The 11,103-nt window shown below is 47.8% G+C and overlaps 1 protein-coding gene across 2 annotated transcripts; it reads left to right on the forward strand.

The window, feature by feature from the left end:
- The first annotated feature begins 1,407 nt into the window (after positions 1-1,407).
- On the forward strand, positions 1,408-11,103 carry LOC106860067 (V-set and immunoglobulin domain-containing protein 4-like). 2 transcript variants are annotated; one of them, XM_014887735.2, is made up of 9 exons: positions 1,416-1,608; positions 2,279-2,635; positions 3,166-3,447; positions 4,330-4,398; positions 5,072-5,149; positions 5,452-5,520; positions 6,198-6,311; positions 7,476-7,497; positions 8,602-10,485. In XM_014887735.2, exons 1-9 carry the CDS (start codon positions 1,554-1,556, stop codon positions 8,783-8,785), a joined length of 1,230 nt encoding a protein of 409 aa, XP_014743221.1. In that variant the 5' UTR covers positions 1,416-1,553; the 3' UTR covers positions 8,786-10,485. The 2 variants fall into 2 exon arrangements, with proteins under 2 accessions (XP_014743231.1, XP_014743221.1); XM_014887745.2 differs by lacking the exon at positions 4,330-4,398 and having other exon boundaries at positions 1,408-1,608; positions 8,602-11,103.

An 11,103-nucleotide genomic window follows, 5' to 3' on the forward strand; every position in this document is an offset into this window, starting at 1 on the left:
TAACCCCATATCAGCCACTGTGAAGACAATTAATTCTACCTCAGCCCAGCCATTGTCTTTTAGTTCAAGACAGTGTAGGCTTCTACCGTCCTCCAGCAATCTCTGTTCCCTGCAAAGGAGTTCCAATGATCTGGCCTTAACATGGTCTTTTCCTTCCTTGAACCAAGAAGTACATGAACACTGCACCCCACAGTAGCTTTTTCTGCTTCTCCCTATCCCAGTGGTTGGAGTGGTATCTCATGGCAAATTTTGATGAAGGAATGCAGGGCCACAAGGGAGGATCCCACTGTGCCACTGCAGACCCTACGCATGTCTCACTATCACTGCAGGAGGGCTGTGTCCAGACCAGGGACTGGGATTGGGTTTGCTGCACTGAATTAGTCTGATTACTTGTATTTGAGGACGGGATGTTGACTTTGGGTGTAACAATAGCAAAGGCTCGTTTCAGTTCAGCTGAATGCAATGAAGAAGAAGATATTTTTTTACTGGAGCAGAAGAAAAAATGCTAGCCATAGAAAACAGCAAAAGGCAATAAAATCCCTTGAAAGGGATATTTCTGTAGAAAACAGATACTTCTCTTAGAGAGGGCTAGTGCTCAATTACTTAATTAGAGAGATTACCCATAGCATTTAATGAATAGTAATATATTATTACAGTTAAGAAACCGTGATTCCATGGTCTCAAAGATTTTCTACTTTGATAAGTTCCTCTTTTTCTCTATGGGCATCTCCATATTCACCTGTTTCCCAAGTACTCTGAAGGCACTAGAGGGATGTATAGCCTCAATTAGGGCTTGTAATTGAAAACAATTAATCAATTAAACCAAGCAGTTAAATTGCTCTGTGAGAAGGGAAGACCTACCTGTGAGCTGCAGTGGGATTGGTGGCTTAGATATTTGCAGCTCTTGGGAAACTTTTGGCTTTAGATTTGCATACCTGAATTCCTCTTCTCTAGGATGTGGTAAGAGTGATATAGAATATTTCATTGGGAAGAAACCTACAAGAATCATCTGTCTTGTACTGGTAATGTAAAGATTTAAGGGGTTTCATGAACATTAACTTAAAGCATAGTGGTGAGTGTCTCAGGAGCTGGTGAGAAAGTGAATTGTGAGGACCTAGATGGTTCAGCTTCTTATGAGCTCTCTCTCTCAGGCCTGTGTGTGTAATTGTGCGTTAAAGCTTGTTTGTCAGTAAGCAACACAAGGAGGGAAAGAGGAAGAAAAGGTTGCCTAGGAATCAAAAGAAGTAAAAGAAAAAACATTTAAGAACAGAAGGAGGAAAAAACATACTCAGCAGAGAGTACGAAATAGCGTAGAAGTCATTTTTAAACTTTCCTCTTTGCACCCTTCCCTAGCGTTTCCGCTCTGCCCACGCCTGTGACAGTGGTTACTGAGACATTTGCTTTCTGATAAAGAGGAAGGTAAAACCGCCATCCGCTGTCCTGGACGCTCAGTGACAAAGTGAGCCCGGGCAGGGAAGTGCTCCTGATTTACCACAGCTTGGGGAAAGCGGCTCAGCCTGGCTGGAGAGGGAACAGCCGTGTCCCCAGGAAGGATGGGAATGGTGCTGCGAGCAGCTGTGCTCCTGAGTTCCCTTCTCCACTGCAGCGGTGAGTCTGGGCTGGGCACAGCCCCTGCCCTGCGGGGACTGCCTGTGCTTGGCAGGGGCGGCTCTGTTTTGGGAGGAGCTTAGAGTCATACCTCAGAGTGAGAGAAATGTCCTGGGACAAAGGCAGGAATCCTCATTTTTACAGGAAAAAGAGTTTTAGATTTCTTTACGCAGTGGTTCAAGTTTCTTGTGTTTGGCTTAGGCTGAGAGAGTGGTGTGTTTCAGAAAAGCAAATGGGCAGTGGAGGAGGGAGGTCTTTGCTATTCCTCAGGAGCACCAAGAGTGATGTCTGGAGCAGACACTGGCTGAGACCAGGGAGCTGCAACTTGGACTTTGAACCAACTCCTTCCCTCAGGCCTAAGTTATCCAATAACTCTGACCCTGTGCTCCACTCAGTGCTGGTGGTGGCAGGAAAGGCCCAGGTAGAGCAGGAGAGCCAGGCTGCACACATGGCAGGAGTCAGTGCCCCTGGCCACCAGCCACCTCCCATCTCTCTGCCTCATGCCACACTGATTTTTGGTCAGCCCAGCCCTCACACTCCCACTGACTGCTTGTGTTTCTCATCTGGTGGGTTCACTTTGCCAATGTTCTTGCCATGGCTTCACCACCTGGCAGCTGCCTTCACCCTGGCTGCCCTGTGGCTTAATTTTCATCCTTTTTTTTTCCTGCAGCTTTTCTGGAACTGAGTGGCCCCAGTGAAATCAAAGGTGTCTGGAAGGACTCTATCACTCTGCCTTGTATCTATGTACCTGTGGAGGACCTTGTGCAGCAAACCCTCACCTGGACTGTGGTACATGACAAGGGTTCAGGCACCATCTTTCGGAGGGATAGCTCTGGTGACCATGTCCTCCTGTCTGAGTACAGGGACAGAGTCAGCATCTCAAAGGATGCCCCAGGAAATGTGTCTCTCCTCATCATGAGCCTGGAGATCTCTGACAGAGGAACCTACACTTGCCAGGTCACCTGGAGAGACAGCAACAACAGTCTGATAGCAAAGGAGATTGCCACCAATTTGGAGGTTGTTAAAGGTAAATCCAAGAAGGAGGCTGTTCAGAAGGGAAGGTTTTGGGAATTAGACAGAGCAGGTAGGGGGTGACTACAGGTTTCAAGAAGCATTTTCCTGATTAGTGTCTGCCTCTAGCAAGAAGTAGCAAAAAGACCAGAGAGAAATTCTGCCCAGGACACAAAACCCTGCAGCTCGGGGAGGACCTGTGGCTCCTCAAGTACAGCTCATCCATGGCTCTCTATCTGTAGCCAATGGCTCAGTATTTCCCAGGGGCATGCAGCAGTGGGGAAGTCCCAGGGATGTGGTATGGCTGTCCTTTGACTAAATTCACCAGCATGTGCTTGCCCTCCCTCCGCCCAGTCTGGGGGTTTTTAGAGGCACAGATACTGCACGACTGTGCGGCACAGCTGAGCTCCCCTGTGCAGGGAGGTGAGAGCTGAGCTGCTTCCTCCCGGCAAGGCAGACAGCAAGAGCGAGAGCTGCTGTGGCAGGGGGACCATCCCCAGCACAGCCAGGGCTCCGTGACCCGCGCCCCTCTGCTTTGTCTTCCAGTGGCAGCCACCAAGCCCATCATCAGAGCTGGAGAGCCGGGGCTGACGCTGCCGGCCGGAGCCAGCACCAGCCTGACCTGCGAGGCCAGCGGGTCCCCTCCCATCAGCTACCGCTGGTTCCGGAGCGACCCGGCGGGCACAGCCGAGCTCCTGAGCAGCGGCGCTGAGCTGGCCTGGCCCAGCCTGCGGCCCTCGGACAGCGGCACGTACTTCTGCGAGGCCGAGAACAGGGCTGGGGCCGGCGCCGTGCAGCGCAGCGATGCTGTGCAGCTCACGGTGACAGGTGAGTGCCCGCAGCCACGGCTGCAGGGCAAAGGAACAGCATCCTCTTTCCCTGCCCGCAAAGAGGGAAATGCCAAACGCCTTCAGCACCCTGACACACCCCTCCCGCTGGCTCCAGTCTCTGTCCTGCTCTATTGACTCCATTCGATTTCCTCTTCTGTGAGGAACTGCTCTTTTCAGATGCAAAAGTGGGTTTCTACTTCCAACATTTGTTTATTCCTCTGTGGGTTTTTTGAAGTTCTCCCTGCCTCTCTAATGCTTCCCGCTGCACTTCAGCAAGTTTAGACAAGGAGTCGGGGCTTCATTTTGAGAACAAGGAACAAGTCAGTGGTCATTCAGTGGCAGAACAAACCAAACTGGCCTTTGCTCCCCACCACCAGCTCCGTGTGTCAGGGAGACACACTGCACTTCACACACGCCAGGCTCTGACGCCTCCAGGCTCTTCAGGGCACTCTGTGACAGGCTGGACTCAATGGCCTCAGAGCCTTTTTTCAATCTCAACCATTCTGTCATGGGTGCCTGGTGCAAAACTTGCCACTCTCCTTGGCTGTTAGTCCATCAGCAGAGCTGTGAAGCCCCTGATGGCAGAGCCAAGCACAGGCACCACACAGTGGCCTGTGAAAGAGGCAGAGCCTGCTGAGCTCTGGCTGAAGCCCTGTGGTGCTTTTCACAGCAGTCACCCTCTGGAGGGAGCAGCAGGGGAACAGGGCTCAGTGCTGCAGGTGCTGGCTGACACTGCTGGCACAGCATCCCCCTCCTGCCAGCTGGGAGGGAGCTGCTTCCTCCTGCTCCCATCCCACCTGTGGGGGATTCTGTAGCACAGCGGCATCACCAGCGTGGTCAAACCCCTGTGTTAAGCCTCTTCCTCTCCCTCCTCTTGCAGATCTGCCCACAACAACAGCAGTCTTGCAGAGGAGTGTGGGAACCACGGGGGGACACCACTCAACCACAGGTCAGGGAGAGAGCAGTGACAGCTGATGACAAGGATAGGATGTTGGGGATGTGTGACACCAGTGCTTGGCAGTGGTTTTATTGCTGGTAACTGAGTCTTGACAGTACCAGACTTCAGTCCATATGCCTCATTTTTTAACTCAGATGTCTCTGAAAGTATATCTTCCTCCCCTCAGTTTCCAGTCTACAGAGGGTTGATAGGTTGTCTTTGTAAGAGAGGCTGTACATGTCTTAGGACTGCTGAAAATGCCATTCCCAGATTTGCAGAGCAGATGGGATGTTCTGGGTTCGGCTCTTTCCTAAAGGGTTTTTTTGCTTGTTACCTGATCTGAATGGAAGCTGCTGAGGGGAGGCAGATCTGGTGTCTCCACTGGCAGACACAAGGGATGCAAAAGCTATCCCAGACCTGACTGAAAACATGTACTTGACCAGGGACAGCAGTTTTGAGGGAGGACTTGTGATTTCCCGTTTGTTTTTGTGGGATGTGGGAATTTAAGCCTAGAGCAATTTAAGCCTTTAGGACTAAAGCAGGTCTGCTTGTGGAAACTTTCTATGATTGGATTATGTTTCATTTGGATTTATGGTGCCCACCAAAACCCAGTGGGGATCGTGGAAGCTGGAGTCGGTCACCAAAGCTGAGGGAAGATGTTGAGAGGTGTTGATTGTTCTTGCAGAAAAAACTCAAACAGAGGTGGTGTCCAGAGGTACCTCAGCAATCTCCCGGACTCCATGGGGCCCCACCACTGCTGCAGGTACATGTACAGACATACAAAAGCACACAGGGATCTGGTGTATGTATATGTAGTTTGTGTACACATATATAGTGTATATATACTATATATAATATCTATCCAGTGACTATATGGTACTACATGTACTCTCTCCTGTATAGTGTATACATAATGCTCAATTCTGCAGTTTGCCTCTTTTCACTGCCTTGAAAAGGGGATGGAGGCATTCTCTTCTGATCCTACAGCTCTAATCCCAGATCTCCTGGTGCTAAAATGAGGCCTGGAAATGCACTGTCAGATTTTAACATATGTTTGTTTTGCAGATCTGCCCATAACAGCAACCACTTCACATAGTGGTGTGGGATATCCAGGGAAGAATGAAACTATTCGTGGTAAGTAAGAGCAAAACCAAGCTAAGAAGAAGACTAAGAACCCAAACCAGATGCTCTGTAGTCAGGAATTTCAGCCTCAAAATTTGTATTCTGCCTTTTTAGCTGCAAATTGCATTAACAGCTGTTCTCAAAGGTCCCAGATAATTCATGGTGACTCTTTAATAGGCTCTAGACATTTTTATGGAAGAATGGAAAAGAAATGTTGATATATGGGGCACAGAGAATTGTTGCTGTGTTCCTGAGCTGTTGGTCCATTTTTATCTTGGACTGTCAAAGCTGAAACAGCACAAAAGCCTCAATGTGTGCTTCTAGCAGATCTACACATCCTCCAGCTTTGCAGCGTTGTGACAGGTTTAGACACTTTCCAAACAGAACTGAGCAGCACCCTTGAATGGAAAGCTTTATTTCATGATGTGCAGTTATCCTGCCCAGCTGACATCTCTGGTCTCATCAACATGAGATGGACGCTGTGGTCTCTGGTGAGGTGTAGAGAGTGCTGGGTCACACGACACCCACTGAGAGCCACAGGACCAAGGGGTCTGTGGGGACACAGACCCATGTGCTCAGGCAGGGCTGGCTGTTGCTGTCCTTGGGGACATGGTAAATGTCCTGTACCAGCTGCTGCTGTCACCCAGGACGGCTGCCCTGTCTGAAAGTTCTCTGTTGTATTGCTTTAGATTTCCAGAGGACTGGCTTGTCCCTGTACTTGGTCATCCTGATTGCTGTGGTGTGTGGTGCTGTGGTTTTCCTTGTCATCTCTCTCATCCTTTGCATTAGAAAGCCCAAAGACGGTGAGTAGAATCTTCTGGAAAACCTAAATGTTTTACACATGCCCAGCATGGTTTTAAACTTGATGGGTTTTTGGGTCTGGATCAGTGCTTGCAGCCACCAGCTGCAGCTCTGGTACCTGCAGCACACAGGCAGCAGATGATGTGTGGAGTGTCACAGATGGAGGGAAATCCAAAGAGGCAGAGAAGTCCTTGCAGTCAGGAGGGTTTTCCAGGCACAGCTGTGGGGTTGGGGCAGCAGTGGTCCTGGTGCTCCTGAGCTGCACCCTCCCATCCCTGCACTGAGTCTGGGGCAGCTCAGTCCCTGCCCTGCAGCCCATCCCAAGGTGTGTGGCTTTGCTCTGCCACCGAGCTTTGGGATGGTTGTTTCTCACTGCTCCTCACAGGCATCCCAGGGCTCAGACTCTCCTGCTGGGCTGGGCTCATCATTTCAAATCTTTGAAGTCTCTGGCAGAGGGTTCATCCCATCCTGCTGCTGGGAGGTAGTTTCTGTAGTTGGCACCCAGAGGGAAGAGGTCATTGTCAATTCTCCCTATTCCATGTGAATTTGTTTCCTCTCTGGTCTTTAGTCACAGCATCCATTCACTGAGTGCCTCTGTCTCTCCTGCACTGCCACCAGAAATCCCCTTGACCAAATGTTCCCTGGAGGCCCCTCCTCACGAGCTGTGCAGAGAGCACACAGGTGTGCTTTGGGGTTTGGGATCCTACAGACTTCATTTTCTCCTTTCTTTCTCTAATGATCTTCCTATGCTTCCATGCGACCAATTAATAATAAAATTTTCAGATATTTCTTTTACCATTTTTCTTATTTTTATCTTTTGGTTTTTTAAAGGAATGTAGAATAGCCACTTTCAAAACTGTTCTTTATTGAACTTGTAATGACTAGGAAAACTGGGGAAACTGTGGACTTCTGGTTTCTAACCTCAACTTCATCTTTGACATTGGGCTGGTTATTTTGACCCAGTTCTGTGATAGCGGAGTTGTTTTTGTTTTCTTGGACTGAATCCTGGGAAACTGAGTCCTCACCCATCTGACATTCTATCCAAGGCTGTTAGTTTTGTTCTGTCTTCAGAGGTCTATTTCTTAAATCAAGAATATAAAAAACAATTATTTTTTAAAAAATGTAAATGCAAATTTTTGACACAAATTCTGATTTTTCTTTTCCAGCTCAAGCCTATGATGTAAAATTGTGAGTATAACCCTTTATCTGGCACATTGATGAGTCCTGGGGTGCTGTATCAGAGCAGACATAAAAAACACTGCCATAGCTGTGATAATGAAAATCCCCTTAAGCAGTCTGGGTGAAGAGGTTCACAGTTAGCTCAGCAGCAAGTTGTAGGATGGCTTGTGGGCTTTTAACAGCAACACAGAAGAAGGATCTTTTTCATGGCAATATCAGAATTGTAGAAGTGAGCAAGAACTGCTTATTGACTCCTAAGCCCAGAGAGGGGTACTGAAGATGATTGCCAAGGCTAAATCTTCTGTGTTTTTCGAAGGCTGAATTCCCAGTGTGTTTTCAAATGCAAAGGAAAGGAACTGCCCTTCTAGAGACCACTAGTTATGCTCTGATTTATCCTCAAAACATCCCTGGCTGAATTTACTTCTTCTAACTATAGCTGTGGCAGAAAGTTACAGCTATTTCTCAACTCAGGTTTCACATCCTGATCTACTTGTGACCTGTGGAAGTTTTACTGGAAAGCCTGATAATCTGGTCAAAACATACAAGGAGAACCACTTTTCTAGGGATGAAGTGCTGCTGACTTGAGTACTGCAGTGGGATGTGCCAGCATCCCAGTGCTTCCCCAGCAGTGTGTGAGGCAGCAGTTTAAGTAACAGTTGACCCCTGAACAATGAAACAAATGCTGTGATGACATTTCTCCTTAGAGGATCTATTTTCATTTTAAAAATATTAGCTACCATAAGCCAGACAGTGGATGTGGGCTGCTTTCAGTTCTCAATTTATCCTTCCTCCAATATTTTTTTATAAATATTTACTTCTCTTCAGCAATTATCTGGTTGTGCCAGTGCAAGAAATGGTGGTAATGCTTTCATTGCTTGCACACCCTTTGCTGCCCCTCCCTGGAAACTTTCTCAGGGTTGGAAGTGATGCTGCTGCAATGCCCAAGGTTTTTTCTGCCACCAGAAAGCAAAGGACAAAATTCTGTCCTTCAGAATATTGCTGTAGTCCAGGTTTACACAGGTTTGAGTCAGACAACAATACTGATAAAAATCCTGATGGTTGGAAGATGCTTTGTTTACTCTGGTTGCTACTCTTCTTGCTTTCTAATTTCAGCCATAACTCGAGAGCAGCAGCTCCTTCAAGCACAGTTCTCTATGAGGAACCCATCCCTTCCACTGAGAACAACTATGTGATGGAGCTTGGGGAAAACAAAGTCTCTGAAGAAGTAAATAAGAACGTGTCTGACTGTGTTGCAAACCCCCAGGAATCTGTGTATGAAGTAGGGGATGCTTCCTGAGAACCAACAACGATCTGCAGATACCAGTCTTGAGGAGCACCTTCACCCACACAAAATATGTATTTCTTTCCACTTTGGCCCCTCACAAGTAGGTTGGACAAGCAGTGGTTGCTCTTCCTTCACAATCCCTGCAGTGAAAACTCATATCTTGCCAGGAGCTTCAGTTACAGACTGCTGTATAGAACCTCTGATTCTGTTTTCCTTGATTCCCTCTCACCACCTCTATCCAAGAAAGCTCTTTGAGAGCTGCAGCACGCAGGTGCCAGGCTAGGAGCACTGAACTGAACTTACTGCTTTGTCTGGCCAGGACTCAGCCTTTGTGTGGTGCCAGGAGAGCCAGCACTGAGGGCTGCTCAGCATCCCCATCCCTGTGCTCACCCAGGGCAGGATGTGGTGGCTTGGGAATTGATGATTCTTCTCCTGCCCACCTGATGCTGTACAGATTTAACATGAGAGACCTTCTAGAAACACTGAAAGGCAGATTAAAGCCAAGAGAAGCTCAGGAACCTGCCACAGCAGGAGAAGCAGTGCAGGAAGCAGGAATGTCCTGTGCAGTCTGTGTGCTGCCCTTGGTCCCCCTCCACAGCACTGCAGTGAGGTCTGGACACACTGGCCACAGCTCTGGGTGCTTCTGATACTGCAACCAGGCACATCCTTTCCGAGCTCACACTCTCTGTTCTCTCTTTAAATGCATGATGGGTATTTGAAAGAAATTAGATACTTTTCCATAAGTTTGGGGTAGGATTGCTTACACATGCCTCACGTGTTTTGCCGTGTGCATTTCTGCACGACTGGCTCATTTTGCCACTCGCAGCCCCTCACTAGATACTCAAGAAATACTTTCCTCCCAGCTTAAAAAGCCTGAAGGGTAAGTTATGAATAATTTCTACTGCCTTGAGTAAATCTATCATGCAGAGTTACAGAAGAACATTTTTATGACAAACAGGGCAATTCTGTATCCCATTAAAAGCCATGCAGACAGATGTAAAACTGAGGGAGTGACCTGAGGGATGAGTGAAACTTTGGTAACACAGGCACAGGATTAAGGGGACCCTAGTTGTGCTGCTCACACTCAGGACAGCTCTGCATCTACAGGTCTCTGAGAATCAGTTCAAAACTCACCAGAAATCAAAGGGAGTGTGAGGTGCTAATGGAAAGGTATTCCAGACAAAAAACAGGATTGTGGTAGTGTAAAGCCCGTGGAATGTCACTACTTAATCTATGCACGTTGGCCTCACCCTGGGTTTAGCAGAGCAAAAAAAGTTACTGAGAAAGGTTGTAAAGAATAATTATTGGTACAAAACCACATCTGTGCAAACAGTCTCTAAGAAAAGAGAAGAAACAAATGAGCCAAGTGTGCCCATGGGGGTCAGGGCTGAGAAGGTGAAGGGGCTATTTGTTTACAGCTTCTTTGAAAAGGATGCAGAAATTAATGATAATTGTCTGGTAGCACTTTCAAAGGGCAGGGAAAAGTATTTCTTTGTATGCAACACAGAAATAAATGTGGAACACAGTGCTGCTCACCTAGGGCTGAGAGCTAGGGGTCTAATGGGAAATTAGAGGAATTAATGATTTATTTAAAAGTTCATCAGAATGCACAAACTACCAGGCACACTTTCCATGTACTCATCAGTGACCTTATACTTTCTCCTGTCCTACAAGTTTTATTTCTCTTTGTTAAGAATGTACTTAAAAATCAAGGGCTGGGACATCTTGATTTCTGAATGAAAAGGGAATACATGGCAGCTGCTGGTGCTGTCAGGGAGAAAACTGCCAACATGTACATGCAGCTAATTGTAGATGTGGAGAAAATAGGTGTGAGTGTGTGTTTGTGCATATGTGTGGTCAGAGGAGGTGGGAAGGAAATATGGCAGGTGTTGGAGCACAAATTTCAGCCCGTTTCAGCCTGACTGCTGTGGCCACTGAAGGGGAAATATGGCTCTGGCCACTTGAAATGACCTGCAGTGCTCTTCATCTTCGGGGTCATGATGTGGCCCAGGCAGAGGAGAGGGGAGCACTGGGAGAAGGCAGAGATGTGGGGTGACCCACTGAGGGACAGGGTGGTCAGTCACACTGTGGGCTGAGCTCTCATTGCTGAAACCCCATGGCTAATGGCTGCCAGGAATCCCACAGCTTGCCCCAAAATCACTCAATTCCAGCTGCACTGCAAAGCCACAGGCAGTGCAGCCCTACCAATGTGGTTAAACAGCAGTGTTATCCTGGCTGGACAGCCAGCACCAGGAGCTGATGATATTAAATACAGCTGTTGTAAGGCAAGCTCATGAAACTGAAAATAAATCCATGGATTATGGTCTCCA

The sequence above is a fragment of the Sturnus vulgaris genome, chromosome 14, assembly GCF_052056855.1.
Source record: "Sturnus vulgaris isolate bStuVul1 chromosome 14, bStuVul1.hap1, whole genome shotgun sequence".
Taxonomy (NCBI): Eukaryota; Metazoa; Chordata; class Aves; order Passeriformes; family Sturnidae; genus Sturnus; species Sturnus vulgaris.